Source organism: Cryptomeria japonica, chromosome 9, assembly GCF_030272615.1.
Source record: "Cryptomeria japonica chromosome 9, Sugi_1.0, whole genome shotgun sequence".
In the NCBI taxonomy this organism is placed as follows: Eukaryota; Viridiplantae; Streptophyta; class Pinopsida; order Cupressales; family Cupressaceae; genus Cryptomeria; species Cryptomeria japonica.
Window position 1 is genome coordinate 97,135,852 of NC_081413.1, and position 25,790 is coordinate 97,161,641.

Here is a 25,790-nt window from a genome sequence, read left to right on the forward strand (position 1 = left end):
TTTACCATATTTACATATTAAAGAACTTACAAAAATCTTCAAACTATTACCATAAACAAAAAAAACTAATTTGATTTCTTTATACAACAATTGTGTGTATAATAATCTATTTTATTTGGCTAAGAGTCAAGGATTGAGGGGTATCCATTACTTAGTACTCAACCTTGACCTCATCTCTTTATGACAATATACTAAGTACTTCATTAAGATTCATTCTATGTAGAATTGTTGTGCTCTAAGTAACTTTATTATAAATATCCTTAAAGCATTTTCTATGAACCAACTTTTTTTTATTGATATATAATTTATAATCAACTTTTTGTATACCAAACAACTTTATCTATAAATAATTTTTAATAAATCGTTTATAAACCAAACAAATATTCAATTTAAACTTGACTTGACTTCCATACAAATTATACTTTTCTTTTATTATATTTCCTTTCATAATCTTACAACTTGCGAGGAATTAACTTTGTGTAAAACAAGCAACTGTTTAAATTTTTTAAATAACAAAACAATTGGAAAAAAAGAAAAACAAGAATAACCACTTAGTGCTAGTATTGTCATACTAAAATGCTTGATAAAGATTGATTCTATGTAAAATTGTTGTGCTCTTTGTAATTTTATTATAAATGTTCTTAAAGCATTTTCTATGAACCAAACAATTTTTACTCATAGATAATTTATAGTTAACTTTTTGGTAAACCAAATAACTTTATTAATAAATTATTTCTAATAAACTATTTACAAATATAACATATACTCAATTTAAAGTATTTGATATAGATTGATTCTATGTAGAGTCATTACTTTAGATAACTTTATTATAAATATCTTTAAAATATTTTCTATAAATCAAACAATTTTTACTATAACTAATTCACAATTAACTTTTTGTAAATTGAACAACTTTATTTATAAATAATTTCTAATAAACTATTTATAAACCAAACAAATATTCAATTTAAAGTTGACTTGAGTTGACTTCCATACAGATTATAATTTTTTTTATTATATTTCATTATATTCCTTTCATAATCTTACAACTTTGCTGCTATTATTTTTTACTCATAGATAATTTACAATTAACTTTTTAGTAAACCAAATAACTTTATTTATAAATTATTTCTAATAAACTATTTACAAATATAACATATACTTAATTTAAAGTATTTGATATAGATTGATTCTATGTAGAATCATTATATTAGATAACTTTATTATAAATATCTTTAAAATATTTTCTATAAATCAAACAATTTTTACTATAACTAATTCACAATTAACTTTTTGTAAATTGAACAACTTTATTTATAAAAATTTCTAATAAATTATTTATAAACCAAACAAATATTCAATTTAAATTTAAAGTTGACTTGACTTCCATACAGATTATATTTTTTTTTTAATTATATTTCATTATATTCCTTTCATAATCTTACAACTTTGTCGCTATTATTTTTTATTATAAAACAAGCAGCATCCGGATTAACTTTTTTAATTAACCAAACAGCTAAAAACAGAAAAACAAGACTAGGCCTAGGTAACCACTGACTGCTCGTACTGTCTTTTTGGAATTTCGTCGTATTTTCCCTTCAGAGGTTTTTTTCCTTGCACGATCCACGAAAAAATGGATTCTACACTGAATTCTAACTCTATGCAATTTTGTCTTGTTTTTTCCACGCGCTGAAGAATTATAGTTTATATCATTTTTAAAATATCTGTGCCATAGGCTATTCTTAGCCTTGTAGACGTTAAATTTTTCATCCTCCTCTATCAGAAGCCTCAACATCAAAATCCATGCTGCAAATCCTCCTCCATCAGAGAATCCGGGGTTCAAATCCCATACCCATTGCAAGGTGCCCACTACTCTGTGGACAAGCAGATGTTTTCAATGTTTTATCCCATATCATTATAATCTGTTAGAAGAGATTAACAAGGGGGTTCTATGTGAACCTCTTCATTTCAAATTAACAGCTCATTATATTTGTACAGCAAAGCGGTTATCAGCATCTTTCTGTATACAGGTAAGTATCTCTGCTTAGGGTTCTACTTCTATTTATTGTTTCAATTTTAACAGTCATTTTGTTCAATTTTCGTGAAATACGGCTATATTTGAACTGCACGGAAAATTTCTGCTTGCAGTGGGTTTATGCTTTTGAGAATTATCTGCTTTAACTAGTTCCATGCCAGTTTCTTTTTACAGTCAGAAATACAGTGTGTGGAATCCATACAATTGTCTATTTAGTAATTACCTTTTTTTACTTCACGTCTGTTAAGCTCATGACGAAATTAGACGTAGTAAAATAAGCACTATATTGAGTAGTATTCGTTGTGTTCTTTTGGTACAATGAAATGAGATGAAATTTTTGTTAATGTCCACCAGACTAAAGGGTCTCGCAAGACCACCGAGCAACGTAAGGAAGAAATTCCGGGTTGCTCAGGCAGAGTGCACAAGGGCTGCCAAGCTAAACTCCAGACATTGTTGATTTCTTCATGACTTCGGATCTCATCCATTTAATCTTGGGTAGAATTAACCCTGCTTTTGCTACTCTCGCCTCTTCATAGAGGCAAGTCAAAGAGTCAACCCCTACGTTTTCTGTGTACGTGATTTGAATATTATTAGGAATGGTGATCTTCCCCAAGCAGTGCTGAATGTCCTTTCGTTCATCATACCTTCTCCTGTGCCCATTCCTTGTCTTCATCTCATAGTATTCTGTAAAAGGCATGTCCCTTCGTATGGCAGCGCTGAAGGCATTGTATTCATCACGAAGTCTGGCCGTTTCATCTCCCTGGTTGGGTGGCTCTTCTTCCACGATGCTGCTCCTTCCTTTTCCAGAAATTTGGCTCTAAAGGTTCTTGGATTTGGATTAGTTGAGCCCCTATCACCACCAGAGCTGCTCCTTTCGATTCCATTTTGAATAGGTCTACGAGCACTCAGTTGCTGGTTCAGTCCTCTTAGGCGTTGGACCATTTCAACCATGGTGTACCTCATGCTACTCTGAAATTCTTTGTTCTCCTTGGTGAATTCTCGAGGGTTGTCTTCATCTTTGTCACCCATGGCAGCCTCTTTCCTCCTTTCCCTTTGCTGATACCTCAAATCTCTGTCACTAACACTCATGAATCTGCATACACACGGTCTAGGAGAATGCGAAGCTCTGATACCAATGTGATGTATCAAGGTTTGAAACAAACTTGTATCAACTCAAGATAGATAGAATCTGCAAGTTACTAATAGAGGGACATCGATTTATCAAACATTCAAATCTTGCACAGAACAGTAATGACAAAAAATAATCTTAGAACTTCTGCTTATTGTATTCACTGTATAAACAGTTGCTCAAACTGGCTCTAGGCCTGAAACGTACACACAGTAATCACTGATTTGGACAGTACTAGGGCTAGAGAGGACTCTACTCGTAACCTGTGGAAACTGTATTCATCCAGTGGGTCGCTCCTTTATAGGCTGTATTGACTGTATTGAGGCGTGGAACCCTCAATACTTTGCTTCCATATTGCAGACCTTCAGGTGGTGTTGACTACCTCCAGGTTGGGGTGGGTTCCAGGTGTCTAGATTCGGATCTACACTCAGAATAAGATTGCAACTCAGATCTGCAATGGATGGAGTATTTGCTGTCCTAATCTGTTTCTTCACAGTGTCAAGATGACTGTATCTCCTAAAGATGGTGCTGGACTGTTGGGATCTACTGACTCAGCTAGATTCGCAGAAGTATTGTAATAGATCTGAACGCCAAGGTTGCCCTTCCGATTCCCACACTCTGTTTATGCGAAAAATTAACTCAGATCTGCACAGAAAAGAGGGATGCGACATAGGATAGATAGCATGGAGTCTGAAGAAGTGTTTGGAAAGGGTTAGGGTTTTGTCTAACCTTTCCAAGCTTGCTTGGGGTGTCGTCCTGCAAGCTCCAAATAGGAACGACTCCACCAAGTTCCCGAATGCTCAACAAAATTAATCAAAAGACTTTAGATTCCTATCCACAAGGTGGCGTGGGGACCTAAAAAGGGCACCAAAATTTAATTTACCATATTTTGGTAATTCGATTCAACAGGTCGGCCATCAACAGCAACTCAAACAGGTCTGCCACCAACAGCATCTCAGATAATATTATTATTATTAAAATATCCTTCAACAGGTCGGCCACCGACAGCAACTCAAATTATTATTAAAATCTCTATTAATATATTTAATTTTGTTATTAAAATATTTAATAATTTTAGTTTTGAAAAACACTTTTTCCCACTTCTAATCAAATTTAAATTAGGATCAGTTAGGGACATGACATGCAGAAACGCTTAAATGGGAAAAAAACTCCCGTAAGAGTGAGCTAGAACTATTTATGTCACTATATCTTGGTCTTGCAAGTAATATAAATGTCCCAAGGACCACCCAGGACACATGGCAACATGAAAAACTGAATTCCAAACCTACAACATGCTTGCAACTTCATGGAAACCCTGTTCTCCAGCCTTATCTAGACTTCTATGAACATATAGGAAGAATAAAACAAGAGCCACCCTTTTGACAAGGCCACACAAGTGTTTATTAACTTCATCAATCCTTCTAGGGTGTCAATCTTTGCACATGATATCTGGAATGGGAAGAGACGTTGTTTTCTGTCATTGCTCTGCTCCTATGGACAAAATGTGGAAAACCACCATTCCCTTCCCATGGAGCGATTGTGAAACTGCCCCCGGCTTAGACCAGCAGTTTCTTCGCCAACTCAAAAAATACTCTTTCTTTTCAGGATTCCCCTAAATCTCTGACTTCCATGAGATGCTCTGAATCAACCCAAGGTTATCTTTAGTATTTAGCTTCAAAACTGACATCTGTAACGTTTTCTGGATCTTCAAAGTCTTCTGACATCTTCTTCACTAAAAGTGACAACAACTGATCTCCCAATCATGCATCCAGATCCGATTTACAGGTCAAGGACAGTATGCAGGCCAAGATTTTCAATGAAGCTAGGACAGTCGTCCAATATCAAAGACTGTAGCTATGCCTTAATGATTTAATCCCATGTGCCTTGATAGGTGTTTACAGTGGGAAAATCCTGTTGCAGCTTTTCAATAATGAGGACTGGAGCTGTGCCTAGCTGCAGATGTCTCCAAAGAGCTTTCAATATATCTAAAGTGTATGGTCCTCCAACAATCAAGAGTTCTGCCATCCCTAGTCCCAAATGTCTTTGGAGGCCCTTCAACATAGGCAAAGCCTACTGTACAGTACTGTAACCATGTCTTTAGCCATTTCTTTCCCATGGATTTGGTTTAGATTTCTGAATTGCTGTACTATTCCGTTTTTTAATATTTCAATCGAGTTTATGGGAACTATTTGTATAGTTTCATCATCCTTCCAATTTCACCAGAAAATTATCATCATAAAAAAATGGGAAGAGATTCTTACATGTAAATAATTTGTAACTCCTTGATTCATCATATTTATTATGCTTATAACCTTTTATTTAATTTCATAACACATGCCAAATTGTTTCCCAAAATACCATCACGCCATTACATAATTACACAATTGAAAAGTTCATAATATAGGTTACGAGCATAATAATACTCTATATGTACCAGGATGTTTTTTTACGTACATGTAAACATAACAAAAATAAAGGAAAACATATCTCTTGGTATTTATTCAGCATATATAAGGCCTGCATATTTTTGAGTTTTGTTTTAAGATATATTTTCTGTAGTGTCCCTACTAGTTAAAGATCACTGCCCTGCAAAAAAGACTGTTAGAATGCAACAAATATATATATAACTAATCTAATTTGCAATTAAACTTCAATTACTTAATTAAAACTAATCTCAATTCTTATTTAATAAAAAGGATACGAGTGCAGTACTGGGACATGTCCTTAGGCGGTTGTAATGCTCGCCTTCTTGGAACCCATCTTGGTTCCAAGCCATACTAGGAAATCAATGGATAATTCGATTCCTGTCTTGGATGTAACATCTTACATCCAAGCCTACCAAGGAAGACCATCATATATGATCAATTCCTAGCCTTGGATGATACATCTTATCATCCAAGTCTACCAGAGAGGACCGGCCAGATCCGTCTCTTCTTGGGTGAGCTTTTGACACCCAAGCCTTAACATATATGCATATGAATACTTAGTATATATTGCCCACCAAGGATTATCATAATCCCTGAATTAGGCTAAGGGACTTTTCTCCCAATAGCCTCCATCACATAGCCAAATTATTGTTATTCATATAACATTTTATATTTCATTATCATCTATATTTTATGTCTGCATCTACATATTCCTTAATTATTGTTCCTAAATACTAACAAATATGTTGCATACATACATATATTTATTTGTTACATACCCATGAGACAATATTATTATACTACTATAAATCTGCCGAAGAGATTGGTATACTATCTCACATACGACAAAATCCTCATTAATATATATGTGTGTGTGTGGCACATATGTCCACACACATATACATCCTTGTGGCGTGTAAGTTTAATCGCTTACCTGCTTGCAGTCCGCAGTCTGCAACTTCTCTTCCTTCACGTTTCCTCTTTCCCATGTCCTCCCTTTACTCTGCGGATGTCTTCCTTTATACCCCGTGGAGGGGAAGGGTTGCGTTCCACCACGGGGTCCCTTCCGCAGGAAGGGGTGTGACGGTGGTCACAGCCCAGGCTGCGGCTCCCGTCCCACCACTTCCCGCGGGGGGGGGGGGGGGAACTGTGGTTAGCTCTCCCGTTTTTGGTTATATCATAATTCTATTTAATATACTTTATATAATAAACTTAGCTTATACAATTTCTCAATTTCATTTAATATTTAACATCATTTAATATATTAAATATATATTAACATTATTTGATCATTTATTTATATTAACCTTATTTAATAATTTAACATTAATAATTTATTTCCTCTTTTAATACATTATTTTAATAATTGATTTCTTCATTTTATATATTTCTACTGGACTCAGTAATATATGCTATTATCCTTATTGGGATATTTTATAAGATTTACATCAGGTGATACAGTAGAGGGTTATCACAGTCCCTCCGTCTCAATTTTGCTTGTCCTCAAGCATTTTTAGATCTTCCTCTTTTTCCCAAGTAGCATCCTCATTTGGGAGATTCCTCCATTTAATCAGGTATTCGGTAATGGTTTGGTTCCTAAGCTCCCTTTTCCGTGTATCCAGAATGATCTCAGGGTACAAAGTGAGTTTCCCTTCATCATCTAGGGGAGGTAGTTCAGTGCATGGAGCCAAGTGTTGCCCGAGAACCTTTTTAAGTCGGGAGACATGGAACACATTATGTATTTTACTGTCTTTGGGGAGTTCTGTCTCATAAGCTACTTCCCCAATCCTTTGAATTACCTTGTAGGGTCCATAGAACCGGGGTTTCAATTTTTCAGCCCCATTCTTCTTGAGGGAAGATTGTTTATATGGTTGTAGCCTTAAAAACACCATATCTCCTGCCTCGAACGTCCTTTCCGTATGCTTCCTGTCTGCATAGATCTTTTGTTGATTTTGGGCTTGTTGTAGATTCTCTTTCAAGGTCTTCATGATGTCCCTACTCTGTTGAACAAAATCTTGTGCTCTTGGTACTTTGCTTTCTTGGGTTATTAGTTCCCCAAAGCTTGTGGCCTCATAGCCGTACAATGCTTGGAAAGGACTCATCCCTATTGACATGTGGTGTGTCGTGTTGTAACAATGTTCTCCTAGGTGTAGCCACTTAACCCAAGCAGTCTGTTGCCCTGTAACATAATTCCTTAGGTAGCCCTCTATCCATTTGTTCACTATTTCAGTTTGCCCATCAGTTTGAGGATGGTAACTGGTACTAGGGGTCAAGACTGTTCCTGCCATTCTGAAGAGTTCCTGCCAAAATTGGCTAATAAACTTGCTATCTCTGTCACTGACAATATTCGGAGGGAGTCCGTGGAGTCTGAAAATTTCCCTGAAGAATAGATCGGCTATTTGGTAGGCTTTGCATTCTGTGGAGACTGCAAGGAAATGGGCATACTTCGTGAGTCTGTCTACCACCACAAAAATGCAATCCTTTCCTTGTGTCCTTGGCAACCCTGTTATGAAATCCATAGAAATGCTCTCCCACTTTTGATTGGGAATAGGTAATGGTTGAAGCAAACCAACTGGGTGGATGAGTTCGGTTTTATTGCGTTGACAAGTTAGGCACTCTTGTACATATTTTTGGACATCTCTTTTTTGGTCTTTCCATGCATACTTTTCCCTAATGTGTTTATAAGTTTTATAGTATCCTTGATGTCCTGCCAGGGGGTTAGCATGGAATTCTTTTAGGATTTTGCTTTTGAATCTGGTATGAGGGGTCAAGTATACCTTTCCCTTGTACATGATGAGAACTCCCCTAACTTTAAAATCTTCATTGGGAGGGTTTCCCTCCAAGATTTCCTTTGCTTGTGGATCTTGGTCATATTCATTAAGGATTTCTTCCTTCCAGTCCTTTGAGATGCTGGTAAGGGTATTGAGGTGGGCTCTTCGGGATAATGCATCTGCTGCCCCGTTATTCACCCCTTTTACATATTCTATATCAAAGTCGTAGGCTTGTATTTTGCTCACCCATTTTTGTTGCCTATCATTAAGATCCTTTTGGCTCAAGAAGAAGCGTAGACTGTTATGATCGGTTTTCACACCAAACTTCCCACAGACAAGGTATTGGCGAAATTTGGCCAAGGCGTGCATTATGGCTATCATTTCTTTGTCATAAATAGAGTAGTGTCTTTCTGCTTCGGTAAGTTTACGACTCTCAAAGGCTAGGGGGTGTTTCTTTTGCATGAGGACTGCCCCAATTCCCTCCCTGGATGCCTCACATTGTAGCTCAAAAGGTATAGAGAAGTCGGGAATGGCCAATATTGGACATGAGCTCATGTTTATTTTAAGTTGTTCAAAAGCCTATTGGGCTTGGTCATTCCATGTGAAAGCCCCTTTCTTAGTTAGATCAGTAAGGGTTGCTGCAATCTTGGAGAACCCTTTTACAAAACGTCTATAGTAGCTGCATAGTCCCACAAATCCCCTTAATTGTGTTAAGGTTCTAGAGGTGGGCCATTCCTTGATGGCCTTGATCTTTTCTTCATCAACACTTACTCCGGCCTCACTAATTTTGTGTCCTAGGTAGATGATTTCTTTCATCCCAAATTCGCGCTTGGAGACTTTGGCATATAATGATTTAGACTCAAGAATATTTAATACCTCCTCAATGTGCCGGAGATGTTCTTCCCATGTCTTGCTGTAAATAAGTATATCATCAAAGAATATTAGAAGAAATTTCCTCAATTGTTGTCTGAACGTATGTTTCATGCATGACTGGAAGGTGGCCGGGGTGTTAGTGAGACCAAGTGGTAGGACCAAAAACTCGAAATGCCCATAGTGACATCTGAATGCTGTTTTGGGAATATCCTCTTCCCTCATTCTAATCTGATGGTATCTTGACCTTAGATCAATTTTAGAGAAATATCTTGCTCCGTGTAGTTCATCCATTAGTTCGTCAATTCTCGGAATAGGGTATTTGTTTTTTATAGTCTTTTTATTCAGGGCTTGGTAATCTATGCACATTCTCATCGTCCCGTCTTTCTTCTCGACCAATACCACTGATGAAGCAAAGGGGCTGCTGCTTGGTTGGATGTGTCCCATTTCTAATAACTCTTTTATGGTTTTTTCAATCTCCTCTTTGATTTTGTGGGGGTGGCGGTAAGGAGTGGTAATGACAGGTTTTGCTCCTTCTTCTAATTCAATGGAGTGTTCAAATCCCCTTTTTGGGGGTAAACCCGGGGGAATGTCTTCGAAGACTTTTTTGTGTCTCCTAAGGATGGGTTGTATATCACTATGAACGGTTTGACCTTCAGTCAGAGATTTATCCAAGACCATACATTGGGTTGTTGACGGGAATAATCATTATGTTATGTTGTTATATTATGTTTATGTTGTCGTCGGTAATAATGAGTTACGGCGGTCAGTTAGTTAGCCGACGGGTAGGTAGTTGGAGTCGCGACGGTTGTGTCGCGCCCCTTCGGGTATTATATATTGTGTACCTTTTCTTCGAAGCATCATAATGTTAGTCGTGTCAGATGTAATGTTATAAGCACTTATTGTACATGGACTGTGGAATTAATATAGAGACTGGTTATTTAATGTATTTCCATTATGTTCTGTGCATTTACTTTCTGCATTTAACCGTTTACCCGAGAGGGCAAACATTTGGCGCCGTTGCCTAGACGAACTCGGGAAGGGAAGACATGGATGGCGCACAGACACAATGGGCCTACCCGTTGGTGAGGTAAACCCGGAGGCCGACGACGCGCGGACAGAATTGTACACGGGAGAAGACACGGCAACTCGAGAATTCTCGATTTTGCTCTAGGTAGCCATTCAGACATACGTTCGACGAGAAGCAGCGGAGGCAGAAATCCCACCAAGTGCCGTGTGGACAGCGCTGGAGGTTAGCCCGGCAGTAAACCGGTTAATGAACCAGCTCCCCCGGCTGCTTGCACAGGCATCGCTGGCACAGCAGGCCCACCTGGAGGAGATTGCCCAGGAGGAACGACGACAACAAATCCTGCAACGCTACGAGGAGAACAGCCGACGGGACACGGAGAGAGATGGCGCCAGGCCAGGAGGGAATTGAACTGTGAACTTCTTATTTTCAAATAAAAGTGTCATTGACACGAGTTGTACTTGAGCAGATGAATTAATAAAGATATGTTTTGATTTAAGAAGTGAGAGTTATGGAGATGTGTGACAATTAATGCCAAACCTATTGAATAAAGATAGGAATAGAAAACCAGAAACGAACGAGTGGGAGGCCGCGCAGAGGGCTTTGATTCTGGATCAGCAAGTAGAACGAAGACGGAGGCTGAGGCAACTTGCCGAAGGACGACCTGCCGAAGGGGGGCCCGAGGGGAACCAAGGAGGTGTCACGGAAGGTGTAGAGGCCGACGAAAATTTCTACGCGTCGCCAGATCATCGTAGGACGCGGAGCCATGAGGAATTTTTAGAAGAAACAAGGTTACGGCGAAATCTAGTCGAGGAGACTCGGGATCAGTTTAGGAACTTATCCCTCACGCCACGGAGTGAAGATCACCAACGGGAAGCAGGAGTAGGAGTGTGTCAAAACGAAGGGGAGGGCAACAGTACGGGTGTAGGTGCCACAGGCGACAGGCAAAACACCGTACCTCTAGGACACACCACCAACACTACCGGAGGTAGCAGTGCAGGGACACATCCACAGACACAGACACAGACACAATTGCCTCCAAGAAGACGACAAGGGATGGCGAGCAAACAAAAGTTACCAAAGTTCACAGGGGATGGCAAGGAAGACCCCTTACGGCACTGCCGTACATGTGAGACCATTTGGTCCGCCAACGGAGTAACAGACCACGACGACTGGGTACAGCAGTTTCCAGCCACGTTACGAGGAGTCGCCATAGATTGGTACTCCGATGTAGATAAGCAAAAAGTGGCCACATGGGCTACCCTACAGAAGGAATTCACGGAGGAGTTCCGGTTGCTTCGTGATGACAACGAAATTGTGACAGAGATATACATTACCAAGCAAGGTACTAAGGAGACAGTACGGGCATATAGTCGGAGGCTGAAAGAACTCTTGGGTAAAATGGAGAGCCAGCCGGCTGACGGCTTAAAAAAACGATGGTTTGTGGAAGGATTGAAATCCTCCCTACGAAAAAAAATGAAGATTGTACCCCCGACGTCATATGATGACGCCTATAACAGGGCGATGGATCTAGAAAGCGAATATAAAACATCAAGGAAGAAGAAAAGTAATAGATATTCATCTGACGATGATGAAGATTCTGACGGGGAGAGCAGTAGCGGTGGTGAATCGGGTAAAAAGGTACACGCACTCCAGAAGGACATGGAATGAATGTTGAAAGAATTCAAAGCCATGAAAGGGAGTACAAGTAAGACGGAAGAAAATGAAGTGTGGTGTACAGACTGTAGGAGTGACGGACACACAAGGGGTACTTGCCCGAAGAAGGCATTCTGTGAGATTTGCCAAGTGATGGGACACTCCACCAAGGAGTGCCCATACAATATGAAAACCCGAAGCACGAACCAGGTGTTGTTCACGGAGCAGGCCACAACATCCGCACCAGCGGGTACGGGCCAGCAGACTAACACAACGGCATCATCTGGAGGATACCGGGACAATAGACGCGGCGGCGGAAGGAATAGCAACAATAACAATAACGGAAGCCATATCCAGTATGACGCCAAGGGCCGGCCAATTATCCAATGTAGGGCCTGTAATCAGTGGGGGCACTTCGCCCGTGATTGCATGAAGGAAGCCACCCCTCAGCACCTCTGCCGTTGGTGTGGGCCAGGCGACCATGAGGATGCAAATTGCCCGCAGGCAGGGGTTAATCTCCTCAACATTGAGAAGGCTGAGAAGACTCGTGAGAAAGAAGTATTGGCGATCACCCGCGCCCAGACGAAAAAAGCCACTTATCCCGACCCCCGTACGGAGAAGGAGAGATTACGGGAGGCAAAGGCCAATATTGAATGTGAGATGACGACCGAACGACGGGACAACGAGGTGGCGAGTACATCATCTTGTACGGAAGCGGAAAATAACATCATTGGGCAAATCTTGCAGATGGAGGTGCCGATAAAGGTGAAAGACCTTCTAGACTCTATGCCACAATTGAGGACTGCCATCCTCACCAATGTGCAAAGCACCGCATCGTCAAGTGCACCACAGGTACGGGTTCCTGCCACCGCATCGTCGAGTGCACCACAGGTAGGGGTTCCCGCCACCGCTTCGAAGAGTACACCACAGGTGGAGGTTTCCGTTAGCCCTTCAACTGACCCGATGTTACTAGCCTTGAGCAGTGGTAGACACCCAGCTGTGGTAGAAATGGGTATCCGTGGGACCATTCTGAAGGACACCATTGTGGACGGTGGATCTGGGGTGAATGTACTACCAGAAGAAACATGGAAGCGGCTGGGGAAGCCCACCCTGTGGCCACCCACATTCAACCTGGTGGGAGCGGACCAACACGGCATTAAGCCACTCGGCCTGTTGATGGCCCAGCAAGTGACAATTGGTACACAACCATTCTTGTTAGATTTCGTGGTTATTCCCTCGAAGAAGAAAGGCTATGATGCCATCCTAGGGAGAGCGTGGTTGATCAACGCGAGGGTAAACCACAACTGGAAGAAAAATACGCTTTCCATGGAGAAGGGAGGGCGGAAATATACCATTGACCTACACACCCAAGATGTCGGCGAAGAGCTCGCCTCTTCAGACTTGGACTCAGAGGACTCTAATAAAAGGGAAGGGGGTCCCGATGAAAGCAAGGGCAAGAACGCGATGGATCCGAACAGTGAAGGGGTGCTCGAATTGGAGGGATGTTCTGAAGATGAGGTATGCTCACCTAATGGGCTCTTCCACTGGCAAATGGAGGATTATGAAATGTTCCAAAGCTACAGGCTTGAAGTAGAGGAACCAGAGCAACCAATAGAGGTGTACCTGCCGGAATACAAAGAAAATTGGAAGGGAGACGCCCCAAACCCTGGCGACGCAGATAATCCGAAGAGTGTCGGCAACGATTGGAACCCTGTGTGGAAGGCCGTAGCCTTCAAAATCTTTATTATTCTTCTTCTTCTTCTTATGTACGGGAAGGAGATCGTGGTCCCTGTAGAATTTGTGGTTCCAGGTCTTCCGATGGCCATTGAAAATAGACTTGCCACCAACGGGTACAAATTGAAACCCTACCACGCGAAGCGCACAGGGGACCCGAGAGGCCGGATAGACACCCGAGAGCCCAGAGGGGGACCCGAGAGGATGGAGGGGGACTCGAGAGGCCAGGCAGGCGACTCAAGAGGCACAGGACCACAACAGGCGACTCTCGGGCGAAGACAATCGAGAAGGATGAAGAGCGACCCTAGAGACAGGGGACCCGAGCCGAAGACTCTCTAGACAACTTAGAAAAAAAAAAAAAATTTGAAAAAAAAATCGCACGGTCGTACGACAGCGACTGTACGGTCAAAAAAAAAAAAGAAAAAGAAGGGGAAAATGGCCACCGTACGGTGGGACCAAGGTGACACCACCGTGCGGTGGAAGCACCGACGGTGGCACCACCATGCAGTGGCATCACCGACGGTGGAACCACCGTGCGGTGGCACCACCGTGCGGTGGCATCACCGACGATGGAACCATTGTGCGGTGGACGGTGCACCACCGTGCGGTGGAAGCACCGACGGTGGCACCATCGTGCGGTGGTCACACCGTGCAGTGGGAGCCACCGAAGGCGGTCACCAAGCAGCCCGCGGAAGAATAAAACGCCGCCAAACATCAAAGACGCCGCACAACACCACCGCGACGAAGAACAAAACAACCCCGCACACCGCCATCACCGCACAGCAAGGGGTAAAGGGAAGAAGACGCCGAACACCGCACCACCACGCCACCACGTGATGCGAAGGGTAAAGCACGGGCCGACCGCCACAGGTAGACCGTATAGGGAGGTTGTATGGCCGGGGTGCCATCGGGGACATTACAGTGCCCAAAAAAAAAAAAAAAAAAAGACGACGGCCAGATTTAAAATGATTTGTTGAAGTCTGGAGCCTAGACACTGAAAATATTGGAGTGTAGAAGAAGGGTTTTGACATCATAAAATATCACAGAAATGATGCGCGCCATGGACTTTCGTGGGGTTCTGAAGGTTGTAAGTTGTTTGGCTAATTGATCAACCATTGCTTTTGTGCCTTTCTTTCTCTGATATGTGATCATAAACTAAGACTCCTTTCCACAGGTTGGTAGGATTATGCTCTGATACCACTGTAGTGTCCCTACTAGTTAGAGATCACTGTCCTGCAAAACAGACTGTTAGAATGCAACAAATATATATATATAACTAATCTAATTTGCAGTTAAACTTCAATTACTTAATTAAAACTAATCTCAATTCTAAAATAATAAAAAGGATACGAGTGCAGCACTGGGACATGTCCTTAGGCGGTTGTAATGCTCGCCTTCTTGGAACCCATCTTGGTTCCAAGCCATACCAGGAAATCGATGGATAATTCGATTCCTATCTTGGATGTAACATCTTACATCCAAGCCTACCAAGGAAGACCATCATATATGATCAATTCCTTGCCTTGGATGATACATCTTATCATCCAACTCTACCAGAGAGGACCGGCCAGATCCGTCTCTTCTTGGGTGAGTTTTTGACACCCAAGCCTTAACATATATGCATATGAATACTCAGTATATATTGCGTACCAGGGATTATCATAATCCCTGAATTAGGCTAAGGGACTTTTCTCCCAATAGCCTCCATCACATAGCCAAATTATTGTTATTCATATAACATTTTATATTTCATTATCATCTATATTTTATGTCTGCATCTACATAGTCCTTAATTACTATTATTATTCCTAAATACTAACAAATATGCTGCATACATACTTATATTTGTTTGTTACATACTCATGAGACAATATTATTATACTACTATAAATCTGCCCAAGAGATTGGTATACTATCTTACATACGACAGAATCCTCATTAATATATATGTGTGTGTGTGGTACACACGTCCACACACATATACATCCTTGTGGCATGTAAGTTTAATCGCTTACCTGTTTGCAGTCCGCAGTCCGCAGCTTCTCTTCCTTCACGTTTCCTCTTTCCCGTGTCCTCCCTTTACTCTACGGATGTCTTCCTTTATGTCATGCCCAAACTTTTTGGGCAAAAACACAACAACGAAATTTTTTTTTTTGAACACTCAATTACATGCATCCAACCCTTAATTAGATGTGACAACTTAACAAGTTGTTCCAATTGAAATCTTAAATGATATTAGAGTGGTGTTCTAAAGTTAATTTAATTAACTTTACAATTTTATTATTACAATACAACTTGACCTATTATACCCCAAAAAGGGTCGTCACAACTTAATTTATTAGCTGAAATAAATTATCCCCAATAATTCTTCAATTATTAATCTGGAGATATTAATCATCTTGCGCAGTATTTAATTGCTCTAGGCCCGCAGTGGTGGCCTCAGCGCCACTGTAGGTGGCACACGCCACCAACGCCACCGCCATAGCTACATTCCGCCGCTGCCTCCACAAAATTGCGGACTCCCCCTTGCCTTGCCGCCGTGGTTTAAGGCCGCCCCCACCGTGGTTTACACTGCGGCTCTCCCTCCGCCGCTGCCTCCACTGAACCTGCACACACACACCAAAACCCTAAGCAAAAAAAAACGGGGCATATGATATGCTAAAATATGCAACCCTAACCCATTTTCGGGTTAGGGTTAGCATTTAAAATAAGAGAGAAAAATAAGATATGCAACCCTAGCCCATATTCGGGTTAGGGTTAGCATTTAGAAATTATAAAATGAATAGGTTAGTTTTTAAAATAAAATAAAAGGGATAACTCAACCCTAAGTAGGGTTCATAATTAAATATTATTAAAATGAGTGGAGGGGGAGTTCTTTTTAAAATTTGAAAAAGAATTTCCCCCCATTTAACTTAGCCTTATGTGGGATTTATTTTAACTCCTTATTTTGACTAAGGTGAAAATTGATTAATTTTAATATAGTTTTTATTAGCAAGGTTTAATTAAAATTTGGGGATTAATTTTATATAGTTATATTAATCGCATAATTGATTTAATCTTATTAATCAAGGGTTAATAATGAGAATATTATATAGATATTTTTCATATTTAATTAAATATGGATGTTAGGCTAAATTTAATTTGGGGATTGTATTAATGAAATTTATTATTTGTTTTATGCGAATTCTAGCCTACGCGGTCATTATTGACCGATTATTTAATAGTTGAAATTTAAATGTCTTAAGGGATTTAAATTTGAATGTAATATTGAATGAATTAATTAATCTGATATTATATTTGAATTAGGTTAACTTTATTAATTTAATTAAAGGCGTTTTCGTGGTTGCTCAATTAATTATTTTTAATATAAGTTAACATTATCATTATTTTTTTATTTAGTCTTGAGTATTTTAAAACTATTGAGATAATTAATGTCCTTTGGACAATTGTTGGAGACATTTTAAATTGGGGTTAATTTGGATAATTAGTCTTCCCTAATTATTGTTTTTAAAGTCAATAAAATATGTGTTAACGTGATTTTAACTTAGTCCTAGAGCAATTAAATACTGCGCGAGGTGATTAATATCTCCGGATTAATAATTGAAGAATTATTGGGGGTAATTTATTTCAGCTAATAAATTAAGTTGTGACGACCCTTTTTGGGGTATAATAGGTCAAGTTGTATTGTAATAATAAAATTGTAAAGTTAATTAAATTAACTTTAGAACACCATTCTAATATCATTTAAGATTTCAATTGGAACAACTTGTTAAGTTGTCACATCTAATTAAGCGTTGGATGCATGCAATTAAGTGTTCAAAAGAAAAAAATTTCGTTGTTGTGTTTTTGCCCATAAGTTTGGGCGTGACATTTACCTCGTGGAGGGGAAGGGTTGCGTCCCACCACGGGGTTCCTTCCATAGGAAGGGGTGTGATGGTGGTCGCACCCCAGGCTACGACTCGTGTCCCACCACTTCCCGCGGGGGGGGGGGGGTAACCGTGGTGTTAGCTCTCCCGTTTTTTGTTATATCATAATATTATTTAATATACTTTATATAATAAACTTAGCTTATACAATTTCTCAATTTCATTTAATATATTAAATATATATTATCATTATTTGATCATTTATTTATATTAACCTTATTTAATAATTTATTTCCTCTTTTAATACATTATTTTAATAATTGATTTCTTCATTTTATATATTTCTACTGGACTCGGTAATATATGCTATTATCCTTATTGGGATATTCTAAAGATTTACATCAGGTGATACAGTAGAGGGTTATCACATTTTCCAATTTAACTGTTTTGGTGTAGAAGCTTATATTCTTGCTATACCACAAAATCTATGGTGCCTAAATTATCCATTAAAATTGAGTAGTCTTTTGGAGGTGGGTACTCTGAAGAAATAGGATCACAGGGTTTTGTAAGTCTGCAGCTTAGCATTTTAAGGTTAGTGAACTCTTAATATTTGTATCTCAAGACTTGACAGACCATGATGTTTATATTCATTTTGACTTTCAGTATTTCCATGCTTATCTTTGTTTCTATGAAAATAATAATTCTTCAATTTCTCTTGGAATTTATTACTCTGAATATTCAGATGCATGGAAGGAAATGCTATATTTATCCATGTTTAAATTAAAACGTTAGAGAGTTTTAAACAGCTGAAAGACAATGTGTCTAAGATCATTTATCTTGCAGGTTCAGGTGTATACTTTAGTTGATATGGCCTCAAATGGTAATGCTATGGATCAGAATCTTGGTTTGGAAGGCCCAACAAATCCAATGGTGACACCCTTACTTACTGACCTGTATCAATTCACTATGGCATACGCATATTGGAAAGCTGGGAAGCATCTGGAAACAGCAGTGTATGCATAAGCATTTCCATTCACTTGTTGCATAGTTGACAGAAATTGTTGGACTTATTTCTCCTCCCCTTAGCAAAATTATACGTTTGTTTGTTATTAAGCATACAAAAGGACAACCTTGTAGAGTTCAGTATCAACTTTGGTTTGCTTCATGTTTGGTAAAGTGTGAACCAAGCTAATATTTTTTATCACAGTAAATGTCACCAACTTATTTGCATAGATTTTAGAAAGTTAGATCCATCTTCATATTTCAATTGCAGGATATAAATCTTAAGTCACATTTTCATGGGTACACTGGTCATTGCTTTTTCAGATTGTTGAGATGAGTCAGCTCATTTCAGTGACCCTTTGTATTGTATCGTATTGTCTACTCATTCCCAAATAACTATAGATTAGTTCAACATAGGGCAGTGCAAAGTAGAGCAGAGGGAGTTACATAGTTATATCCTTCAAGATATTTCAATCAAAGCATGCTTCAACAAAAGATGTTCAAATGGATACGGAAGTTTTGAATAACAGTGATTGAATTGGTTCAAGCTATAGAAGAAAATGGGATTCATTGATCTAGGCCTTGAACAAAGACAGTCAAGGAATTTGAAAACATCTTGAGGTAGAGGTAAGGCTCAAGATTATTTTTTTTGGGTTCCCTAGAGAATCTTCTCAAACAACCACATATTACTTTGTCATTGTAGCAGACCCATATGCATATGTATTGTCATGGATCCCTATGCTTGAGTTACAACAAAAGAACCTGCTCGATATTAATGCAATCATCCTTTACATATACAAAAGGTATATACTTCATACCATAATTTAAAATTTTTGCAAGGTGTTCATACTACATAGTTTTGTGAGCCTTAAGTGCTTGGCAAGTCATTTGCCAGAAACTTGTTGATCTTTTGATTAGTACTCGCTGACTTTTGCTAAGATTTTCCCAAATTTTCATTCAGAACTCTCTAGAAACTCTCCAATTAGTAACAAATCTTTTTTTACAATGTTATTAATTTTCAAATAGCTTCCCATTTTTGTAGATCTGGACAAATTTTCAACAATTTTCATAGCTATGCAAGAATTAAATTATTTTTTATATGCTTTTTAATATATTTTTTTTAATCATTAAGTGCTATCATTTATGGGGATAGCTCCCTATATTGCTTGAAAATTTTAGGAAATACATAGAAGTTGACCAACATGGACCCACTAGACCAGATACATCTTTCCTTCTACAAATATGCTATATTTTGCATCATAGAAACATAAAATAATTACTCCTACTTAATCCTAAAATACCCCACATATAGACCTGCAGATCCCCTGGGTTACACCTATCCCCCAATGGCTTGGTATATTACAGCAGCATACTCACCAATCGCGATTGCATTGCGGGTGGAATTCTCCGAAAGCCACCAGTCAACTGACTCAGTTATCCTACGAAATGGCTCCAAATTTCCATTGAAGACTGCACATCTATATATTTCCCACGCCTCTTCCCCAAATGTCTTCAGTCTCTCCCTCTCTTCCCTCCACACTTCTCTGCGGGCCATATCTCGAATCTCCTCACTGTTCACCGAACCCTCCTCTCCAGCTTCACTGCCCTCAATGTCTTCTCCTTCCTCATTATCATCTCCTTCGCTCTCCTCATCTTCCTCTGAGTCCGATCGAAGGTAGTTCTCGAATTGAAAATAGATCTTCAGTATACTCACCCTGACGTCTTCCTCCAAACCCAGAATGGCTTTAGCGACCGTGTCTGCAATAAAGGGTTTTATGAAGCCTGCTAGCAATTCGACCACACGCTCCTTCGTTTCAATGATATCCACTAGTGGGAGGAGAACAACTTCTAGCACCAGAGCATCGCACCAATGTCTGTTCGTATTTAATGTAATGCCCACTAACCCCCTAGTAGAGTCATATACATACTCTTTAGTTCTGAACAAATTTCTCAACTGAGCGATCAATGAATTTTCGCAGTTTACACAGCTAATCCTTCCAAAGTAAGCCATGGCCAGCAAAAAACTTGCTACACTCCCCAAAATTACTACTACGCCAAAGCCCTTCACATTCGCCTTAAGAAGTTGAAAACTGAAGTGACAGTCGAAAGGTTTGTCCGGTTCCTGCTATAATCTTTCTCTCTGTAGCCATATCTTTATCGGAATGTTTCTTTTTTGAACTTGCAGAACTACTCGGGATCCATGTGACCCAACCATCAATTATTTCCTAGAAACCTCGTGTTCGAGTTTCGCCCATTTTCGGTACCCGAGCTCTTCAATAAAATCTTTCCTCACTTCCCTTCGCATCTAGTCACTGTCTACCAGCTTCCGTAGAGAGATGTTCTCAAAAGAGACAAGCCTCGAATACTATGTGCTATCGTGGCATAATTGAAACCATAACGCTTATCCTCGATGCACCCTGCTTATCTCAGACTATCTCTGTCAGCCGATTCCAGTTTTTGGAATTCCGTCTTTGTCTGCAGCAAGGATCGAGGACAATCCGTCCGGAAGCTCCTCCTTTTTAGCCATCTGATTTGGACCAGCACAGTCGATTCCTCTGTTTGCCAGCCAGTCCGCCGCCGTGTTGCCCTCTCGGTATATGTGTTTAAGGGTGAAACTGTTTAAGCTATCGCATACTCTTCGGATGTTGGGATGAACTGCCTCCAATTTCCAATTTTCAAATTTCTGTTTGGCTATCCCATTCAAAATAATTTGCGAGTCTCCCTCTATTTCTATGTCCTGGAAGCCACCGGCCACACACCATTCCAGCCCAACTAATAGCCTTGCCATTTCTGCCATGTTTTTTGTATTGATTCCTAAAGGACCGTACTTTGCCCCAACAAAGTTGCCAAATTCGTCCCTTGTAATGGCACCATAACCTGATTTTCCAGGATTACCACGGCTAGCTCCATCGAAGTTAACCTTTATGGTTCCTCTCTTTGGAGGAGACCAAACTACGCTGGCTCTGTTCAGCTTCTTGTCCATTAGCTTGTAACCACTAATCTTCGTTAAGTTCCAATGTCTTTCCATCTCTGTGTCCCATGAAGAATAAGAACAATATTTTCTTCCCACTACTTTCACATTGATGACTTCTTCTATGGCTCCTTTAATTTTAGGAATTAGAGTATCAACGGATAGAGCTTCCTCATTAAAAACTCTTCTATTTCTCTCCTTCCATATATGCCAAACAAGTAGAGCTGGACTCACCACCCACAGAATGCTCCATTTTGATTTTTTAAAACTGGAAGGCGACGCTAATAAAAAACTTTTTAATGTTTGACTTCTCACTGATCCAAGCTGCAAATTGCCCAATAGCCAATCCCAAACTTTTTTAGAGTACGAGCACCAATATAAGAGATGACCCGTTGTCTCTTCATTTTCCATACATAGAATGCATACACTCGGACCTGCAATTCCAATTATCTTCAACCTGTCCCCTGTCAGGATGCGACCGTGCAAAGCTGTCCAAAGGAATGCCCCTGCCTTGGGGAATACCAATTTATGCCAACACAACACCGAGGGCCACTCCACTTTCTGATTTCTGCACCTAAGGATCTCGTATCCCAAATTAACCTTATATTTTCTAGTCTTAGAAGCACTCCATAATAACTGGTCCATTTCATTTTGATAGATGATTTTTTTTTTCCTGTTTAGAATGTCCTTTAGCTCCAAATTCCTCTCCATCTTCCATTCTCCAATTGATTTCCATTCAATCCACTTTGACTCCATCTGCCCATCCATAATATAATCAGCCACATACGGACCAAACACTGCTTCCACTTCATTAACCCATACCGTGTCGTCTATTTCTTCAGCTAAAGAAATATCACCATTCCATGAATCTCTCCAAAATTTAGCCTTTCCTCCATTACCAATCTTCCATGTCAGATGCTCTGTTACTATACTTCTGCTTTCCCAAATATATTTCCAAATTGGAGATCCCTTAATCGAATTAGCCACTATAAAAATCCTTTCTGCTTCATTTGAATCCAAATACTTAGCAGCCATTATCTTGCACCAGGATTTGTGAGGTTGAGTATACATTTTCCATGCTAATTTAGCCCCTAGAGCCAAATTGTGCAAGTCCATTTTTCTTAGACCCGCACCTCCCTCCGATTTTATTAAACAGGTTGTATCCCAATTAATGAGAGGAATTTTCTTCTTTTCTTGTGCTCCTTCCCACAAAAACTTTTTGAACAGACTGTCTAACTCTTTTGATGCTTTAAACGATAGCCGAAAACATGACATTTGATAAATAGGGATCGCTGAAAGAACAGATGTAATCAATTGGATCCTACCTGCCTGAGTTAACCACTTATTCTTCCAAGAGGATGCCGTTACTTGACATTTGTTGATCACTTCCTCCCACATTCTGTTTTGGTATCTGCCCGGGTCTAACTGTACCCCTAAATACTTCAAAGGAAATTTTCCTTGTGGATAACCCATTATTTCCCCAATTTTACTTTGCATCCTCACATTAGTGTTGAAGAAATATATCATTGATTTCTCCTTATTCATACTCTAACCCGATCCTTTTTCGTAATCATTCAATAACATCTTAATAACCTTGGCTTCCTTCTCAGTGGCTTCCCCAAAAAGAATTGTATCATCAGCAAATTGAGAGTGGGAAATTGGATCAATACTACTGTGAATGAGTGCACCTTTCCACAATCTCGATTGTACAAGATTCTTGATATTTCTACCCAGAATCTCAGCCATTAATACAAACAAAAAAGGAGACAAGGGATCGCCTTGTCTTAGACCATTAGTAGCTTGAAAAAATCCTACTATAGATCCATTAACAATGATGGAATATGATACTGAGGAGACACAATGTTTTATACAGTTTATCCAACTAGCATCAAAATCAAATCTTTCAAGAACAGAGAAAAGGAAGTACCAATTCACCCGATCGTATGCTTTACTTACATCCAGTTTAACCACCATCCCCTGAGTTTTGCTCCTTTTCATCGAGTGCATAGTTTCAGCAACAGTGATTATGCTATCTGCAATTTCTCTCCCAGGAGTAAAACCATGTTGTTCTGGAGATACCAGCTTGTCCAAGACCATCTTCAACCAATTAACCATAACTTTGGATATTATTTTATATATTGAGTTACACAAAGATATTGGTCTATAATCAGCAATACTTTGGCAACTTTGCTTTTTTGAAATCAGGGCTATAAGTGTATTATTTATTTCTTTAACAAATTTGCCTTTCCTTCGAAATTCCTCCACTACCATCCAAATATCCTCTCCCATGAATTTCCAACACCTCTGATACAACTCCATTGTCACCCCGTCTGGACCCGGAGCTTTATGCAAGTGCAACTCAAATGTAGCCTTTTTAACTTCTTCTTTTGAAATTGAAGCCAAAAGTGATGCGTTATCCTCCTCCAAAATCTGTTTGTCAATGATATCCAAAAGATATTCAACTGATTCATCTCTATCCCCTTCCGAAGATCCCAAGATTTCTTCAAAATATTTGACTGCAATGTTCTCCAACTCTTCTGCTTTGCCAACCATTTTGCCCGAGACATCTTTCAACTGGTTGATTCTATTTTTATTCCTTTTTGCTTTTAAGGAGGCATGAAAGAATTTGGAATTTGAATCTCCTGCATCTATCCATAATTCTCTGGATTTGTCGCGCCAAAACATTTCTTCTCTTAGAAGAATTTCTGCCAGTTCAACTTTAAGGGAAATCTCAGCATGGTACTCTTCATTCGACATCCCCTTCTCGATCACCAAATTATTGATCCTATCTAGATCCGCTTCCATCCTCAGTTTTTCAGCAAAAATATTCTTGAAGGATACCACATTCCATGTTTTTATTTTGTTCTTGAGATATTTCATCTTTTTGATAAAACAATAACTTGGAGTGCCTTTAAAATCTGTACATTCTTTCCACCACTTCTCAATGTTTACTTCAAAGGAAGAGTCTCTCCACCACATACTCAAAAACTTAAAATTACCTTTCCCTTTTGTTAATGGAATTGTGCAATTCAACTGTATCGGAAAGTGAGCCGACAGTGATATAGGTTGGATAATTGACTCCAAATCAAACTTACCTCTTAACCAGAATGATCCAACAAATATTCTGTCAAATCTCTCGGAAATTCTGCTAAAATTTACCCTCCTGTTAGTCCATGTAAATTTTCCAGATTTAGGGACTACATCAAAAAGGTTATTGTCTGTTACAAAATTTTTGAAATCTTCCATCACTCGAGCGTTCATACTTAAACCTCCAAATTTTTCTTCATTGTAGAGTAATGCATTGAAATCTCCCGCCACTATTGCTTTCTCCGAATCAATCTTTCTAAATTGATATGAGATTTCGATCCAAACCCTTTTCTTTTCTTTTGTCTTAGTCGGTCCATAAACATTGAAAAGGGAGAAATCCGTTGCTTCTTGCAAGATTCTTACTTTACAATGCATCCAGTTTTCTTGCTTATTGATCAAATCTACTGCCACATTTTGAGGATTCCACAGAACCGCCAATCTACCCCTGGATCCTATCGCCTCCTGATACACTCCATCCCACATCTTGCTAAAAGATTTGAAAAAGGAGGCTTTTTCTTCATTAAGCTTGGTCTCTTGCATCATTATGATATCTCCAGAAATTCTTTGAATAGCCCTCTTGACCAAGCGTTTTTTGTCAGGGGCCGATAGACCCCTGACATTCCATGTTGTTACTTTCATTGTTTGCCAAGGGAGATTCCTACTCCCTTGGTTTTCTTAATAAAATCCAACACACCAATTATACCTTTCTCATTAGCTCTATCCTCTCTCTTCTGTTTATTGCTTCTTCTGCCCCTTACTCCTTTTGTTTTCCCCAACAATATGTTAGCCGATTGGCTGATGCTTCTAGGATCTATATTCTTCAGTTCATCATTTAGATATAGTTCATCATCTGAACCCCTTTCGTATTCAAATTCGGTATCTGACAACCCTTTCAATTTTGAGGTTGAGTCTCTGAAGTCCTCCTCTGTATTGATTCTACTGCCATTAATATATCCTTCACTAGATCCAACATTGATTTCCTTCTGCTTTAGCTCACCATCTTCCATTGTTGTATCCTCCATAATTTCCAACCTAATTTCCGAGTCACCATCATTTTCCTTCTGCGATGTAACCGTTTCTAACCTTTCTTTCTCATGAGTCTGTTCAACTTCTGTGTTTTGTAACTTTTCTTGGAATTCAACCGTTTTCTTTTTTCCCTCTGATATTATCCTCCAAATCTGTCCTGGTTTTCTAAATGTCTTGTTTGCCTTTCTGA

At 39.4% G+C, this 25,790-nt stretch overlaps 1 protein-coding gene across 1 annotated transcript in view; it reads left to right on the forward strand.

Annotated features, from left to right (window-relative positions):
- Positions 1-1,511: 1,511 nt before the first annotated feature.
- The window catches only part of LOC131077930 (nicotinate phosphoribosyltransferase 2), a 257,965-nt gene continuing 233,686 nt past the window's right edge, over positions 1,512-25,790 (forward strand). The window contains exons 1-2 of the mRNA XM_058015527.2: positions 1,512-2,030; positions 18,358-18,527. Of these exons, the coding sequence (XP_057871510.2) occupies positions 18,382-18,527 (146 nt within the window). The 5' untranslated portion in view covers positions 1,512-2,030; positions 18,358-18,381. The remainder of the gene's footprint in view (positions 2,031-18,357; positions 18,528-25,790) is intronic.